Source organism: Harpia harpyja, chromosome Z (assembly GCF_026419915.1).
Source record: "Harpia harpyja isolate bHarHar1 chromosome Z, bHarHar1 primary haplotype, whole genome shotgun sequence".
Classification (NCBI taxonomy): Eukaryota; Metazoa; Chordata; class Aves; order Accipitriformes; family Accipitridae; genus Harpia; species Harpia harpyja.
In genome coordinates this window covers 44748246-44766038 of record NC_068969.1, presented here as the reverse complement: position 1 = coordinate 44766038, position 17793 = coordinate 44748246, and the positions used below count along the sequence as shown (strand labels likewise).

Sequence of the window (17793 nt, the reverse complement as noted above, 5' to 3'; positions counted from 1 at the left end):
CAAAAACTTGTTTAGAGGTTTTTTCATCCTAAAATAGGTGGTTAAGAAAGTTTGAATGAATCACATTATTGACTAGAGAGAGACCAAAATAACTATGTTAAAAGCTTAACATTAAGCTGGTTGTACTACATCTGTGTCACTAGACTCAGTAATGGCTTTCTGGGGCACTGCAGCTGTACGGTTAGTTGGTAGAACAGTTGCTGGCACAGATTTTGGCTTGTGCACAATTCTGGAGTTGGCAAGGTACCATTTCTCGTGGGCACTTGGGACGTGACCAGCCTGTTCTGGAGGTTAAAAGGTAAATAATGTGGATGTAAACTGTTCTTTCCAGGTTGGCCCCTGTGCCCAAGGGCAGTCCTTGGGTATTTGTTAGTAGACACACAGTCCCAATATCAGGTGAGATTTAATCTGTTGTATGCACATTGAGAAGAATTAAACTTTGGGGAGAAAAACATTGTCCCTCTTTGAACTTCAGGAGCAATCTCAGAAATCTTTTTGAATGGTTCTCCAGCTTTACCTCCATGTAATCATCACATACATGCTTGCTCTAAATGCCTACCAATAGTTAGATTCTGTAAAATTTTTTGTAAGGATGCAGCTTATAGATAGTGAGGAAGTACTACTTATACATCTCAATTCACTCATACCTTTTCTTATTAGATGACAAACATTAATTAGTAAGATTTAGGAAGAAGTAAAGGAGTCCCAGTGTCCTTGCTCTGAATCTAGTGCTAAAATACAATTGCATGGAGGTCTTAAGCATTTAAAAAAAAAAAGAGGTTTGAGTTACATGTTCCAACTGCAAAAATCTATATGACATTAAAGCAGACAAACCCAGTTTGGTAACAAAACTAATAACCCTAGGAGTCCTTGGGAACTAAAATGCATTAAAAGCTCTTCAGCTCTGAAACAGGAAACCTCAAAGAAGAGAAGGGCTCCGAACAGAAAGCTACACAGTAAATATTGTCAGTGCAGAGAAGACTAGACAGCACTTTAGCTTTCTCATATAAAAACTACAAATACAAAGAAACAGAAAGTTATTTTAAAGTGGTTTTCTCACAGAGAGAAATGTCAATATTTTATATTTTATTTATAACACATGCATAGTGTACTAACCTCCCACCAAAAGTGGATCAGACTGATTTCTTCCAAGAGTCCTTTCTGTGCCTTGTGGTTTAATGCCTTGCAGCTCTTCAGAGCAGTTTATTTTTTTGCTTCAGCAGTATGCATGCTGTTTAGTAGTTGTTAGCATTTTCAATGTATGGCATGACTTAGTAAGTGGTGCCCTCGTTTCACTCACTGATTACTGTGTTTTGTGGTCTGATGATGTTTCACTGCATGATCTATGTTTGATATGATTTGTTCTCAGGCTTTCTTTGTGAATCACTGTGCAAGTAGCAGGTTCTCATGCAAAATCTGTTGTGTACTGAGGGATCAATCTCACTTTCCATGTTATATGACTGAGGAACAGCTGCAGCGCTATTTCCACAGCCCCAGAAGCAGTCATCTCACTCGGATGTAGGGCTCCATAATAATTTAGCTTGGTCTTCCAGATCAGAGTTTGGGAGCTGCTGCTTTAGATGGTGCATTGCTTCCAAACACCAAACTGAGTGACATCTGCAACAAATATTTACTTAACGTTTCCTCTTGATTATAACCCAGAAGGTCTCTTCTGTGCAATTGGTATCCTTCCAAGAGTTCAAAGACCTTCATGTGAAATAAAAGGGACAGAACTCTTAGGCATCATAAACTGAGGCACTTCAGGTTTTCACATGCAGTATGCAGTCCTTAAATGATAAAAAGCTTAAAGGAAAAAGCAGTAACCCTTTTGTAATACTTCGGGAGTACACAACACAATGTTGTATTTCAGTAAGGTGAGTTTCCTTGACGCAGGTTATTAACCTTTTATCTGTATTGTGATCTGTGTGACAAAATGTTCTCTTCTCTTAAGCCTTCTCGGAGAGGTATTGCCATTGAGTCATGTAGCCCCAAAACTTGCACTACAGCTGCAGATCCAGGTTTTCTCTTAAAAAAGCCCTCTCTACAAACATAAAGAAACTTAGGTGAACAAAGACTTAATACCATTGGTAAAGGGGTGGAAGTTGTAGTATCTGGAGGAGGAGATGTAGATGGTTGAAGTTGCTATTATCTGTCCAGGCTAAAAGACCAAAGAGATGCAGTATAGTTGTTTGCTACAACAGTCTGAGGATTCACACACCTTGGATCCCACTTTCAACTTGCGCGCAATTTTTATTTGGAATGACAAGATGCATCCCAAAGTCTTCAGTCCCAAGCTACATATTCAGGCCCGATACATGGCACAAAGTGTCTAACACTGGGGTCCATTAATTCCGTCAACCTTGATTGAAGATTTTCCTCAATAAGTCAGGAGAAAAACACTGTGAGCTGCATCCCAATAGGAGATGAGGTGCCAATATATGCTTGGGCGCTTCAGCTGCTAAGTCTCTCTTGGAGTTAGACGCTGTGTCCAATGATTGCTTGAAGTGCTTACACCTGTCTTTTGGATAAGAGTTGAGTGGTTGGGCATTTGTCCGTAAATCAAAGTTTCTGTGGTTAAAGTCCAAACTCCCATTTTCCAAGACAAGGTTTTAACTGTCAGGCTATAAGCAACAATGGTTTATTGGTTTCCTCTCTGCCTTTCAATGAAGTTATGTCATGAAGTATGCAAGAATGATACACTTTCTGTGTGCCCCCTCTGAGGTTCTGTGCTTTTCACAAGGGCTGCATAATGTGAAATACAGGAAAAGTCTTTAGACCTTTATGCTTCTTCCCCTAAGCTACATGCTTGGTCTTTCTCTGTAGCCCAAAGAATATATATCCAATTTAGGGACTGCAGTATTTGAACACATGAGTGAACTACCCATGTGTCATCCTACGGATGTCATGACATCATACAGATTCAGGAGAACCAAATGTGATTTTGTATCATCTCCTCCAAGAAACACCAAGGTGTGCCATCATTAAGCAAAGCTGAGTAGCTCATTTATCAGAGAAACAAGATGCGAGACCCTGGTTACAGGAACTAGCAAATGTAATTATTGTGGAATTGTTTAATGGGAATATAGTACTAAGTACCTGCTAATCATGAAACGCCAAGAACTGAGAGAACTGGTGCTACCCAAAGACAGAGTGAGAGACCTGATTTGTGAGGCATGTGGGTACAGTGGAGTTCTGATCAAAAATTATTGTTTTTGTAGTTTTTTAACCTTCACTGATGTCTGACTATGGTACTATTACCGGTGTGCAGTCCAGCTGCTGAGGAACTGAACACCAGCCACAGTGCTGCACTCTGCACTGTAGGATACCTAGATGTGAATCACTGTGCCATTTGCCTCAACTTTGGACTTATTTTTCAAATAAGCTTTAAGTAATTGTTCTTGAAAGGCACCCAAGCCTTTTCTGTAAGATTGAAAGTTACAACATCCCTTACACTTTTTGGAATAAAGCCTCCCACAGACTGAGTATTATTCTATAGTAATAGGACAGTTGAGAAATACGTTCAATAGTTAATTTCTACAAGGGTATAAATATATGATTTTTAGAAATAAAAAGAAATGCGTAAAATGCTGTGCACTCCTTTATAAGAAACACAACTGAGAATGTGAAGACAATTCCCATGCTGTGTGGACTACAATGCTCTCTTTTCTTTTTTTTTAAATTTTTGGTGACAGATACCCTCAGTGACTGAGGCTAGAATCTGTTAACTGCTGTATGTGCTCAGATCCTTGCGCCATTTCTGTCAATGGGGTATTAGCAAAAACACAAGCTGGAGAGCCATAAATACTGTTCCTAGTGATTTTCATGCAATCAAGTAATCAAATCCCATAGAAGTTTTCAGGATCAACAAGTAACATTGAATGATTCAAAATGAGAAACTATGTAAACACTTTTGAATAGGAGCAAATAAAAGTATAAGATTTTCTATTACTACTAGAGAAATATAAGTTTCTGGTCTCCAAAGAAAAACCCTGGACAAATTGGTACAGCCATGTAAGTGAGCTATAATAAACAACAACAGCAGTCTGAAACTGCAGTAGGTAGATCCAGCCTGATCTCTTAGTGGTAACAGAGGAAGGTGTAAAATGTCCTTTTGCTTTCACTGGCAGTATTCAAAGGTATCACTAATGATCCCATCAAATTGTGGCAAAGGAATCAAAAGTTCTGAGGTTTCTGGGACCAGAAAATCACCAAACACGAAGGTGTACAAATAAGCAGAGAGACATTATAACTGCTGGAAAATAATTGAAGTCAGATCCTGGGAACATCTGAATAAAACAAACAAAAAAATGTTTGAAAGCTTATCTCACTGTTCATTTCACAATCCATTTTGCTGAACCTTACAACAACTTATTCTTGTAAGGTATTTTATTCCTCTGGGCGATGTTTCTGACAACTTCTAAAATAATGTGGATTCTGCCTTTGAAATAAATGGCATAGGGTGTTTCACACTAATTCTAACTCTTTGCAACCTACCACTGTTTTAATGGTTCCCACGTGGGAAAACACAAGCAAGTACTGAAAAGAAGTGCTACTTGCCCATAGAATCTTTTGACACCAACCGATAGCTAAAATGGACCTGAGGCACATTTCATTAAGAAATAAGGCACTCATTTTTAACTGTGAGTTTGAACAAGTTACCAAAGGAGCTGATGTGTTTGTTCACTACCTGCGGTTCTCCCAGGAAGACTGGATGCTTTCTTCCTTAATCACACAATGGCTATTGATACCAGTGCCGGAGTATCCTGGTTGCAATTCAGAGATTTGGGATGGTCTTAGGTTCTTTCAGACCTTAAAAAGTCCGCTCGAAATTGTCACAGTTCTCTCTCACACACATGCACACACAAACACAACTTGTTAAAAACGTAGCTATAAGGTTGGGTCTGCTTTCTGCGTGCCAGGAGAGGTTCTGGACTGATGCCTGGCAATGTATCTATTCAGTACATTGGTTCGTATTTCCCTCCAATGCACTAGATCCCAGCCCCATTTAAACCTATGGGAATGTATTCTCAACTGCAGGGGAGCCAGAAATTCATCCAGCCTCTCAAGTTGTAACTGCTGTATTAATGGTGCTTCTTTTTTCTCACACCTACTTGATGCACAGGTCAGGAAGAGGGAAGAGAAAGCAGGCATGCTAGAAATCCCTAAATGTAACTATCTCTAAGGGAAATCGCAAGCTGCCAGTATTGTGAGCACCTTTAAGCCTCAGAGCTGCAGCAGACCACAACACCAATCTGATTATTTCCAGCCCCACAATCATCAGGCAGACCCAAATAGCTGAACTCTTTTTTTTTTTTTTTTAGAAAGAAAAGATGGATTTTTTTAAAGCACAATTCTATGACGTATAGTGAATGCCGTGGCCAGAATTCATGACTAATAAACAACCTATTAACAGTTGAACTGGAAATGAAGGCGGCTGGCACGGCATCTGCTTGCTCTGCAGTATACCGGTTTAACAGACTGAGGAGTGCGAGAGTGGTCTGTCGTCTCAGCCTGGCCTCCTTTGTCCCATTCATTACATTTCTAGGTGTCACGCCGAGTGCTAACGGTCACAGCAGCCCTAAGTGTGACTGCAGAGCGCACGGTTTTCAAGGAACAGCACTTTCAAGAGGCGGGCTGTATTAATGTAACCTGCAGCAGCAGTTTTCTGTGTGACTTGGGTAGCAGCGCGTTTTGCTTTGCTGTAACATAGAGCTTCCGGATGTATTTTTGTAAGGCCAGCCTCAAATTCACGGTTCTTTGCTGCAGGTTATCTGCCTGGAGGCTTCTTCCTCTGTGACACAAGCAACGGAGTCACCGGCGGGCCACGCTTTGTAAGCCGCAGCCCTCGCCAGAAGGGGATGAAGATGCGCACACAAAGAGGCCTGGCGGGGAGAGGGAGAGCTGCGCCGAGACCGCTGCCGGGAGAGATGCTTTCCGCCCGGCAGCGACAGCGACAGCCGCTTCATCTGTTCGTATTCCCTCCACCGGGGATACCGGAGAGCCAAGCGCCCGCCTGCCTGCCTGCTCGCCCCAGGCGTTAAAGCGAGACCTGCCCTGCACCGCCCCGGCTGGCTGGACGGACGGACGGACGGAGGGACGGACGGGCGGACGGAGGGTAGGCAGCGGCAGGCGGTACGAGGCGCGCCCGCGCAGCCGGCTCTGCCTGCCCCCGCCCGCCGGGGTCGGTGGCCCCGCTCCCGGGGACGGGCACGGCTGGCCGCGGGCCCGCCCGCCGCTGCCCGGCCCCTCCGCCCGCCGGGGCGGTGGTAGGCTCCCGCCGTGCCTCCCGGCGCATAAAGGGAGGCGGCGGGGGCCGGCCGGGGGGCAGCGGCTGGCGGCGATGGAGCAGCCGGCGAGGATGGAGCAGCCGGTGCAGACGGAGACGTGGAAGGCGCGGAGCCTGGAGGAGCTGGTCCGCATCCTCCATCGGATATTCGCCGAGGACAAAGTCAGCGTGGAGGAAGTGCAGGCGCTCATGGAGTCGTACGAGAGCAACCCCGAGGAGTGGCTGCAGTACGCCAAATTCGACCAGTACAGGTACAAAACACCCCGGAGCAGGGAGCCCCCGGCGCCGCGCCCCTCGCCGAGGTGCGAGCGGGGGCCGCCGGGACGCAGAGCGGACGCCCCCCCCCCCGCCCTTCCCCGACCCCACAGCCCGACAGCCCCTCCGGCAGAGCGCCGGGGGCGGGCAAATAGCAAAAGCCCCCGGGGGGGAAGGGGATGGCCGTGGGGGACGACGACGGGAGCCGCGGTGCCCCGCGGCGGGGCCGGGCGGGGGCGGGGAGCGGGCGGGGCGGCGGCGGCCAATGGCGGCACCGGCGGCCACGGGCCCCGGTCCCGTCCGCGGAGATAACCCACGGAAGACAGAAAAACATGCTGAAGCAGCTGAAAATAATAATAGGAAAAAAACCTTTAACAAGTGGAGGGGGGAGCCCAAGGGAAGCCTGTCGGCAGCAGAAACAGCCGCGCGGCGGTTGCGCGGAGTGCTGGGGTGGGAGAGCAGACCGGTCGAAAACGGGTATTTGGTGTCTGATGCTCTGCCCCACCGGTGGGTCGGGAGCTGTTAGCCCCCCCACGCTTCAATCCCTTCCTCCCCCCGGGTAGTGTAGGTCGAGGCTTTTTGCTGCTTGCCAGGAGGAAGGGAAATACCTGTTAGGGGATTGAGTCGCTCCTACTTTGCTAAGAACGGATTTATTCCTGCCCTTGGTGGCTTCCCTGTCTTAAATTTGAGTATAAATACATTTTATTTGAGCACTTCCTTCCAAAAAACCCAAAAAAGCCCAACCCCAAAACTTTTCCTTTTAACCTTGCTGTCATGAAAGCATCATTCTGGCTTGACTTTTTTCAGCCTCCTTTCACTGCCTGTTGACTATCCTCCATTCAGAACAAATCACAAAATTTGTAAACAGAACATAGGAAACTAAGAATTGGAAAAACAGAATGTGCTAACTTTAGAAGTATGCATGGCGGCCTTTTTTTTTTTTTTTTTGGCCAGAGAGACCTGCTGTACAGAAATAACAGCACTTGAAAAGTTCAGTCAAATGCCAGCATTGATTGCTTATGTTCTGACATCATAGTAAAAATATGTCTACCTAATATAAGCGCAAATTGTGAATGCAGTGAGAGGCAGCATGTGGATATACATGTTATGCTTTGAAAGTAATTCATTATGAGCATCCCATCCTGACTAAAATAGAGTGGTCTTATGGGGAAACTAATTAAAAAACATCCAGTTGACATCAGTGCACTTTGTGTGCCCCTGCTTGCATCTTTTAGGTGAGAGTGAGGCATCCTGTCATCAGCCTAAGGATTTGCTTTCCTTGGCAAAGTAAAGTGTGAATCGTCATGACTAAAGCTAAAATGGAATCAGAATGTTCCCCTGGGTTACTTGCACCGTAACAGCTAGAAGCACCAGCCCCAGATCAGAAGAGCCTCACTATGAAAAGTAACATATAGAGCAAAATCCCAGTCCCTTCTCTAGTGAACTTTTCACTAGAACGAGATGAGCAGCAGCTCGGGGGAGCCTTTCAGGACAGTATGAGGAAACAAACATAAGATGTTGCTATTAAAGATATTTTCAAGCCCTGAGAGCAAATCACAGTCTCCAACACGCATATCGATAAAAAGCCTTTAGAAGCAAGCTCATTCTGTGCCACCTATAAGTTAGCACATGAAAAATCATTTTAAGAAATTTTGCTCTGATAAACTTTGTTTAGAAGTAGATGCTGGCAGAATTTTCCCCACAGGTGTTTTATCCACACACAAATGCTACAGTATGAGACACAGAACTTTCAGCAACAGAGTAGGAGGACCATGTACAGAAAGCCTGACATCTTATTTGTTTGGTTTTTTGGCTTTGTACAAATGAGTGCTGCGTAACAGAAGGAAAGCCAAGAGTATCTGAAAAGGATCCGCAGAAGAATGTAACCATGTATTTTTCTTGTTTCATTGCAGTCCTCTGTTTCTAATTATAAGCCAGCTGCTGAAGTGACTTCATTCGATAACTATTTTGATTTGATGCTGTCTACCACTGTAGCCTCAGAATCACAGTTCCCCAAAATGCCAATCATCTATGTAATTCAAAAGAAATATGATTATAAAGTATTAAATATGTCCATTTTTTTCTTCCCAGAAAAGAGCTTTTACAAAAAGAAGCTTAAAAATACAGTTTCACTTTTTTCCAAGTAAAACTTGGCTTTCAAGAAAAAAAGTAAAAAGGATCTTTATAGGCCACAACCTTCCTTCATAAACATGTTTGTATAATTTTGCATTTTATAGGCATATCAGTACAGTAAAAAGCAAACACTTTGCATTTCAGGTATACAAGAAATCTTGTGGACAATGGAAATGGAAAGTTCAACTTGATGATCTTGTGCTGGGGTGAAGGGCACGGCAGGTTCGTATCCAAAGTCTGTGGTTTTAGCAAACAGATATAAAGCCACTGTATGTTTCACTGTCATACAGAAAGAGAATAATAATCAGCCCTATATGAGCTGTCAGAAATTGTCTGGAAACTAAGCAGTGCAGAGATCCTATTGCTATAGCAGACCTGAAAACTTCAGCAAGTTTGTACCTCATGCACATTTTTAGAGCACTCTTTTAAAAATGGTCTGGTTTTCTACCAAATCTAAGCTTCCCTTCTGCCAGAGGAAGTTTTTATTCCCAGGGATACAGCAGGTCCTGTGGGCAGGATGGGTTGACCTGTCCAGCGTGTCCCATACGACAGATCCAACTGTCTCAGAATTGGTTGCAGAAGCAGGACTTGGTGCAGTTTAAATAGTCTTTGCTCTCTCATGGTGTTTAAATCCCGCCTCTGTGACAAGACGAGAAAAGTAGGTTTGGGTTGGGACTGAAGGCTATGAGGAGGGACCCCCTTTCCAGGAGTAATTGGCTTTCTTTAGGTTCATGCATTTCATCTCCTCCCTCAAAAGGGACCACATTGCTGATGTGGCCTCCTGAGTTGTGTACATAGACTGTACACTGGGTTGTGTAGTCCTACAAACGTGAGGGCAGGATCTGTCCCTTGGAGGGTCTTTCACAAAATGTTGGCTAAAACAAAATATGGAATAACAAAATTTGCAGGTTTTGACTGATTATTTTTGCATATAAATAGAAAACCTAAGGAGATGTTGGAGTAGTTTTTTGTTTTAATTGAGCGTGCAATTGAACATGTACAGTATTCTCTAGGGGATGCCATGACATTATACTCAGAGGGATATAGGAACCAAGCCCACCACCTCTACTCCTTCCGGCCTGTTCCCCCAAAGCCTGTAATTTATGTCAAACTGTGTTTTAGTTGGATAAGCATTTGCTAGAGCTAGTCTGAGACCACAAGTTGTTTTTTGCCTCCTACATGAGGAGGATCAGATTGTTTTTATGGCTTGTGGAAGGAGTGTGACAACGTGGCATTTGTGAACTGTTCTGTGCCTGAAGCAAGCTCTGCTCTCTTGGCATCTCAGTTTGTAAGAAATCCTGACATTTGTTTACTGAAAACAGTAATGTACAAGTACCAAGTTTTTGATTGAAACTCATTAGCACTGTACTTCTGGGAGGGTCAAATTCCCCCTTCTCCCTCTCCCTCGATTTGTGGAGAGCTCTCCCTTTGTCCTCATCCCATTGACTTCAGTAACAGTTAGTCCTCTCTTTAAAAAAAAAAAACCCAAAACTAAACTCCGTACCTAGCCCATATGTCTCCAAATGTAGCAATTAAAACGTAGATTGGAGCAAGGAGACAGATCAAGCAACGAGACAAATCATACCAGATCCTGCTGTTTTGTTCAGGTTTTGCCAAAGTAGTGAAATTAACAGCTTACTGTAGCTCATTGTACTTAGTACTATCAGAGAGAGAGGTACAGCATTTTTTCTTCAACAAATGCCTGTGCACCCCAGCAGTAAAGAGACCATAGAAATTAAGCAGAAGTAGCTCATTTCTCCCACATTTCGGGAGCAAGCATGGTGGATCTGCAAATATCAGGTATATTTGCAAGTTTATACCAGCCTCTGCCTGGGGTCACTGTGGAAAGCATTGTTTTGTTTCTTGGCCCACAAGAGTTTTTCTTCTGTCCTCCCTCCTCCAGACTTCCTTTGTATTTCTCTGTGGCAAAGTCATAGGCTGATCGATACCTGACACTTCTCCAAGTCCTGCTGTATGTGAGCTCATCTCAATACATTTCTAAAGTAGCAGTTTTAAGTAGGCATACCTTAGTCACTGTGAATGTTTTTTTCCTAAGACTTTTATGCATGACCCATGTGCAATGGCGTCTCATTCTAGGGCTATGTCCAGATACAATATGCTATGCCATCTGTCCTGTTTGCTGTACTGAAATTAAGTATGTATATCACACTGAGTTTGGTTATTTCTTTTACTTATATAGCAGCATCCATGATCACACTGACTCACACTGCTTCATGAAGATCCTCCAGGGAAATCTAAAGGAGACTCTGTTTGAATGGCCTGAGAAAAAAGGGAATGGTGAAATGACTAAGAAATCAGAACGAGTTTTGAGGGAAAATCAATGTGCCTACATTAATGGTAAGCTATTAAGTTTGTTTTCACAACTACCCATCCATGAGTCTTACTCCTAACAGAAGAGTTCAACTGCTCTCTAGTGTCCTACCTTTAACGGTACAATACTAATGGCTTTATGCTCAGTTTGAGAACATGGCGCTCTAGATTCTGCACAAACCTGTATTTAGATTCAGTAAAACAGACAACAAAAAAATGTCCTTTTAACTCACTCTTAAGACATTGCAGCAATTGCTTGATGCTTAAATATGCCAGGTATCTCTTCTAGACCAAGCACCCTTCAGCACTGTGTCCCTAATGACTGCCTGAAATTGCTTGTAAACATAGACCTTGAATAGTATTCTGTGAGAAATAAGGGAACCAAAGTTTAGATAGCTTAATCACCTTGATTTTTTTCAAAGAAACAATACTTTCCATCAGTCTTTGAAATCCTAGATCAAAAATGTAGAAGCTGTCTGTGGAGTATATTGACCAGTCAGGAACACAAGCCTCAGTCCTCGGTGCTACTTTGGTCCAAATCAGCAAAAGACTGTAAAGCTGAAGTGCAGCATCAGCAGAATTGAAATGCTCGAGTCTACCCAATCTACAAAAAAATTGCCTGACTTCACAGATGCTGAGACATTACTGAGTCTCCACTAGTAAGGCTCCCTTGGTACCAAAATCCATGCCCTTACATGTATCTGTAACTATCACCACCTTGTGCTATGCTGGAAGGCCATCCCGGAGCGGCCAGCTGGCTGTAACGTATGCTGATGTTATGAAAGACATTGCACATCATGCTGAACAGCAGTGAGTTCAGCAGAACAATGGCAAAGCGTCAGAGAAGGGGGCTGTCTGCCTTTTATGTGATGAATTAAAAACTGGAGAACACACCTTGTAGGGCTGAGCTTGGGAACTCCCCAGTTGCAGGGAGCCTCATGTTGGGTTATGGACTAAGCCAGCGTGGGAGCATTGGGGAAGAAAGACTAGTGCTCTGCAGCCCCCTGTTGAAGGTATGCCACATTAAGTGAAAACACAAAATCCATAGGACAGGGAATGCAAGAAGGAGCTTGACGTGTCTGCTGGTGCTCCCGTGCCAGGGACGTGGGTTCTCAGGTTTTTCCTACCTATGTGGTGTTTTCCGATGCAAGCAATTGCACCCTGTGTGCATTTCATCCAAAGCTTCCTTGGTTGTTTTAAACAAATTTGGTATCCAGTTCTCTGAGGCAGTTTGGATCTCTGCCATGTTTCATAACAGATGTTTTAATTTAAAAGAAACAGGTAAAACAAGTAGAAGGAAAACACTGACAGTGTGTTGATTGCCCTAACTATTTCAACAGTGAGTGACCTTCATGTTTCTATTGCGTGCTTCTTGGTTGCTCTTGTACTTTATTTTTAAGGTTAGAACCCACTAGACAGTGTTTATTCGAGCCTCCCATCAGATGAACACAGCTTTAGGACTTTTTTCCCGTACGTCCTCTATTTAGATAAACTATGTTAATGACTTCAAGTTTACACTTCAAATATATCAGAGTTAAGAGTGTACTGATGATTCTCAGGGTATTATGCCTACATTGCACAATACAGGTCTAGGTATTATATAACATATTAATTCAAGTACAAAGGCCTGAGTTGTTTTTACAAGCAGGGTCATAAATTTAAATTCAAGGTCTCTTTTAAGTAACTCAAAAACTCCACTTTAGTGTAGAATGGAAATGGTTTGTTTTGTGGATGTGGTTCTTCACACCTTACATTTTTATGTAATAGCTTTATTTCTACTCCACCGTTGCGGAAAGTGCCATTAACTTCACTAGTAACCACACAACAGACGGTGCTTTGTTTTATTATGTGTTCAATTATGCTTATTATTCAGTTATGGTTGGAAGTATGCCAGTCACTACTAATTTGTCACCTTAGTCAAAAAAGCAGACAAATGGAAAGCCTGTTCTCCAAACTGATAAAGTGGAAGGATTAATTAAACAACAGATGCCTGCAGTCCATAAGTCCGTGACCCACAAACATGTAGCTGGCTTTTAATATGGCTGATATCCTTGTTATCAGGCTAAGAATTAGCAATCCAAACAATTTTTCCCTGTAAAACGTCTTGCTAATTTTTAGAAACACAAACCTTCCTGCTTCTGGAGCATCTATAACAGCATCATCTCCTAGGAAAGAAAATAACCTTGAAGTCCTTTGGGAGTGACACCTAGAAAATTACTGACAGATGGCCTTCTTTAAGTTGGTTTTTTTTTTTCCATGGCCTTTATCCTGTCGCAGATACCTCAAAAGTTACAAGAAGTGCAGAAGGCAATAATGTATTTTGAATTACCAGTGTATTTAGGAATCTGTGCTAGAGAACAGCAGTCAAAATCCCTGTACTGAGTTACTCGTTGCCCGTAAAAGCGCAGGCATGCATAACTGGCTTGCTCATGAGTTTTGGTTTAGAAAGCATTTTTCCACGGATCTGAGACCTCGTTAATCTTCCCGCTAACACGACGTCTCGTTTCATGCCCTCGCTGGTGTAGACTCCATTGGCCTGCACCGTGTGGAGAACATAAGCCACACAGAGTCCGCCGTCAGCCTGCATTTGTACAGCCCGCCCTTTGACAGTTGTAACACCTTTGACCAGAGGACTGGACACAAGCACAAGGTCAAGATGACCTTCTACAGCCAGTTTGGAGAAAGGACTCTCTGCGTAAGTAGGAGATAACACGCTCCCTGCCCAGCCCCGGGCTCTGAGCCCCTGCGGGGACGTGGATGGGGACAGGGGCGGGGGGCTGCCCTTGGCCCGGGCCTGGCAGAGCACTGCTGCCCCGGGACAGGCAGGAGGTCCAGCAGCCCCACCTTTCTATACTCGATTTTTCCGTTTGCATTTCCCTTGGGTGGAGTTCCCTGCTTTGCAGCTTGCCTCCCCTTCATCAGCAGGAGATCAGCTCTGAGGAGAGAGGAGGATTAATGAGGGTTTTGCTGCTAGCTAAGCGTCATCAGGCAGCAAATGGTGGTCAATGCAACCTAGCCAATGGAAAACTGAAGCAGCCACACTGTTCTGGCCAGCTTAAGTCATGTGTAACATTTCCTGCCTCAACTGTTCTGCCAAAAAGCATCACATTTCAAGTCAGTTGTTTTAAAGCTTGTAGCTTACTGTAAAGAATTCTTTAATAAATTTAATTCTTTAAAATCAAAACTTCAACACAGAAAGACTTGCTCTGAGAGAGAGTAGGCTGGTTGGCCATTGCATGCATTCTTGAGCAATGGCATGAGATTTTATTTGTATGGAAAAGAAATCCTAAGATCACCTTTGGGGGACCAAGCTAGGACATCACGGAGAGTTTAGTAGGGTTCCTTTTAATGCTCTTCCATACATTGGGAAACATAACTACTTACACAGGGAGAAAAGGCAGATTCTTGATGTTCAGCCACAGAGGTTCAAAGACTTTGGTTTTGTTAGATACAGAACACTTTCACCTTTCACTGAAGCCAGAAATTCAGTGCTCAGAAGTTTCCCAGAGTGAGGCCTTAGTAAGATCCAGTTAAAATTTTATATAATCAACAAAAACCATGTAAATTATTTCTTTGAAGCTTGTCACATTACCTGATTACAACTTTACCAAACAGCTGAAACACAAACTTTGACCTTCCCGAGTTTGAAAGGTCCTTGAGAAAGTAAACTCAAATTTATAATTGAGATTTTAAAGGGGAATTAACATGGAAAAATGTTGAACAAAATTCATGCAAGAATTCAGTGTTTGCTTACTTTCTTTTTGTTTTAAATTTATGAAGTATGTAAGATAACAAGCGAGACTAGATGTTTTGACTTGGACTATTTTCCTACTCTTGATCTGTAACCATCTGGTAGTGTTTGTACCTTTTGTGGGAAACTGGATCTGGCTTACAGGAGAGAGGTAAATCTTAGCCATTGGGTCTCTTTCATGAATTCCTGTAAATTGAATTCCAGTAAGGGGGAAAGTGGTAGTGAGTCTGGGCTATCCAGCTGCCTGAAATGACTTCACACTATAAAAACCTTCTGGTCTCAGTGAGGGTTTCTGGAAAGCTGACTGGAAAAATCAAACTTTCTTCTGCTTACCAGATCTCAAAAGGATGTCGGAAGACAGAGAGCTATAAGTCAAAAAGACCGAGAGAGCAAAGTATCTATGTAAACATGTGTATATGTAAAAATGTGAAATACACTTGTGTATCTTTTATGAGTGAGAAGATCTGCCTAGCTAAAGCATATTCAGTGCTTCCTCTTTGTCTTAAATTTTTCTGCAGGTAAAAGACACAGGTAAATCCCTAGTGGCTTCTGACTATGATGAAGTCTTAATTAACTAACTCTCCAGTGAATACATAGCAAGTTATATAGCCCTAAAAATTAAAATAGTATGTAGTACGTCCAAGGACTTGCCCATGGAAATAACTGTTTACACAGTTCAGGTACAAACCATGAGAATACCAATGTGAGTGTTCACTGAGGGAAAACTGATTTTGTCTTGGGTGTCACAGCACATCAGTTCCTGCTGCCAGGAATTTTGCTGGGGGAGGCAGTTTCTCTTTGCAGCCTGTCTTCCAAGCTGGACTTTCAAGCACTTTCTGTCAAAATGAAGTAGAGCAGAGTATCAAGGAGAGAGGATAGCCTGAAGGAGGAAACGCTCCTCAGCTGTCCTTTCTGCCATGGGCTTGCTCATAGTCAGACAGAGCCAATGGACAGGGTGATTTTGTCAGGTGCACAGTGCCCTCTATAAAACTGTGGCAAGGAGTACTGAAAATAAATGACCTAAGTATTTTAACGTGCTGAGCTACTCTGGGAATAAAGGCCCATGCTGAAACATGAAGTAGGCAGTGACTGTCTCTTTCCTTAAAACGGCAACCTCTCCTCTTTCCTTTTAGGCGACAGCAGTGCCGCAGGAGAACAACTGAGAAGCACCAGCACACGTTTGCATAAGACCTGCTGAATGTCTAACCAGGGACAGAAGACGCATGGCTAAGGCCGACAGCCAGCTATATTTCTATACCTTGTACATAGGAGTACACTAGGGCAGCTTCCAGGCCACCCACAATTCCCCCGAGCAAATGCTGATCATGGGACACTAAGCTAACTAGTGGCATAAACTACTTCAGGGGTTAGATGCCTTTTCTTAGGCTCCTGTCAGAATTAAGTAATTCGTTTTCTGATTCTAGCCTCCTTTTAATTCCACTTCTGAGAATATCAGAAATAGGGTTTTTAAACATCATCTGACACTACTTAATAGGCCTACATGTATGTATGCTCTCAGTGTAATTAATAACTATATAGACTTCTAAGCTTCCAGTCACTTGTACCTATGGTAGTACACTAGATACAACTAACAGCAGCTTTTTTTTTTTTTTTTTTAATTAAGTCTTTTAGGTTTTAATGCTCTAGGCCATTTTGATAGTTTTGTGCATTTTTTACTTTTTGTTTTTTACAATTTCATTTGTCAGATCTTGTTTTAAATAGAAGCAGTGAAATGCTTCATGCACAATGATTTTCAAAACTGATTGGGCAGAGATTTGGGGTTTTAATAAGACTAATCATACTTAATTCAGCTAATGTCCAGTTTCCAAAGTATTCTGTATAGCTACTGAAGCAGGTAACTGAAATAAAACTGGATTTGTGCACAGATTTCAAAGTTTTCAGCCTTTTTTCTCCTGGTAACTAAAACATTCATCACACTTTATGAAAATCCACATTCCGCATGAACATCTAAGTCTTTTCCAAGCAATACACTATTAGAAAAGGCTTTTAAAAGTTGAAAGTATTTCAGGCATGCGAAGAATCCTGATCCCAATTAAGTTGGTGGGAATTCTGCCATTGAGTTCACTGATGCTTAGTTTTATCCTCCAGATTTAGTTACAAGGAAAGAACCATCTTGAAAAAAAAATTAACTCTAATAAACATATCAAAATCAGCAAAGCTGTATGCACTGAGGCTATCCCAGTCATTTAATGCAGCTAATAATGTAAGACAAGTAGAGAATTTGTAGCAAGTCTCCTAGTCTGGTTACTCAGGCAGCAATTTAACAGTATCCTTTTTGGATGTCACGTGTTTCCCTCCATATTGGCAAGCCCAGAAAACATTTGCTTTATGAGACCCTGTTTCCAGGGTGGCTGTTTCCAATTTTCAAAAAAATTTTGAGCAGCATAACAGTTTTTAAATGAACCCATGCCCTTGGGCTGCAATTACTCCTTGAATGCCATTGGGAAAGCAGTGGGTGCTTTGCCATATCTTTTTTTTTTTTCTTTTTTTTGGGGGGAGGGGGAAGAAAGCGGGTATGGAAGGAGAAGAAGAAAAATGAAAAGCTAAAACATGCCTAAAGGCAAAAGAACAGGGGTAAGCATCAGCAGTGTGGGGACTGTCTGCATGAGGTGGACCTGGAGGCTGTGCCAAAGAGGGGTCAAGGGAACGTGCAGCCCAAAACTGGAAGAAGGATTAGGAGCAATGACACTGCAGGCATAAAGAATGCCCTGTGCTTTTTCTGGGCCCCAGTGCACCCCAGTGTTTAGCAAGTTTCTTTCTCATTCACTATGAAATAATTCCTGAATAATCTTTTCAAGCCGGATGTTGGGCTTGAGCATCTTAATTTGGCATGGCTCAAGTTGTTACGAGAGTGTCACAGCACTGGAGATGAGCTGAGGCTGGTAGTCCAGTCACTCTGCTCATGCAGGGTCACCTACAGCAGGTAGCTCAGGACTATGTCCAGCTGGGGTTTGAGTATCTCCAAGGATGGAGGCACCACAGCCTCTCTGGACAAACTCTTCCACTGTTTGACCAC

General features: G+C 43.0%; 1 protein-coding gene across 2 annotated transcripts; it reads left to right on the top strand.

Moving 5' to 3' along the window:
• The first annotated feature begins 6264 nt into the window (after positions 1-6264).
• On the top strand, positions 6265-16643 carry CDO1 (cysteine dioxygenase type 1). 2 transcript variants are annotated; one of them, XM_052778221.1, is made up of 6 exons: positions 6265-6537; positions 8819-8896; positions 10875-11032; positions 13531-13704; positions 13998-14006; positions 15890-16643. In XM_052778221.1, the coding sequence occupies exons 1-6, from the start codon at positions 6341-6343 to the stop codon at positions 15952-15954; spliced, it is 681 nt and encodes a 226-aa protein (XP_052634181.1). In that variant the 5' UTR covers positions 6265-6340; the 3' UTR covers positions 15955-16643. The 2 variants fall into 2 exon arrangements, with proteins under 2 accessions (XP_052634181.1, XP_052634180.1); XM_052778220.1 differs by lacking the exon at positions 13998-14006 and having other exon boundaries at positions 6288-6537; positions 13531-13700.
• Positions 16644-17793: the final 1150 nt, after the last annotated feature.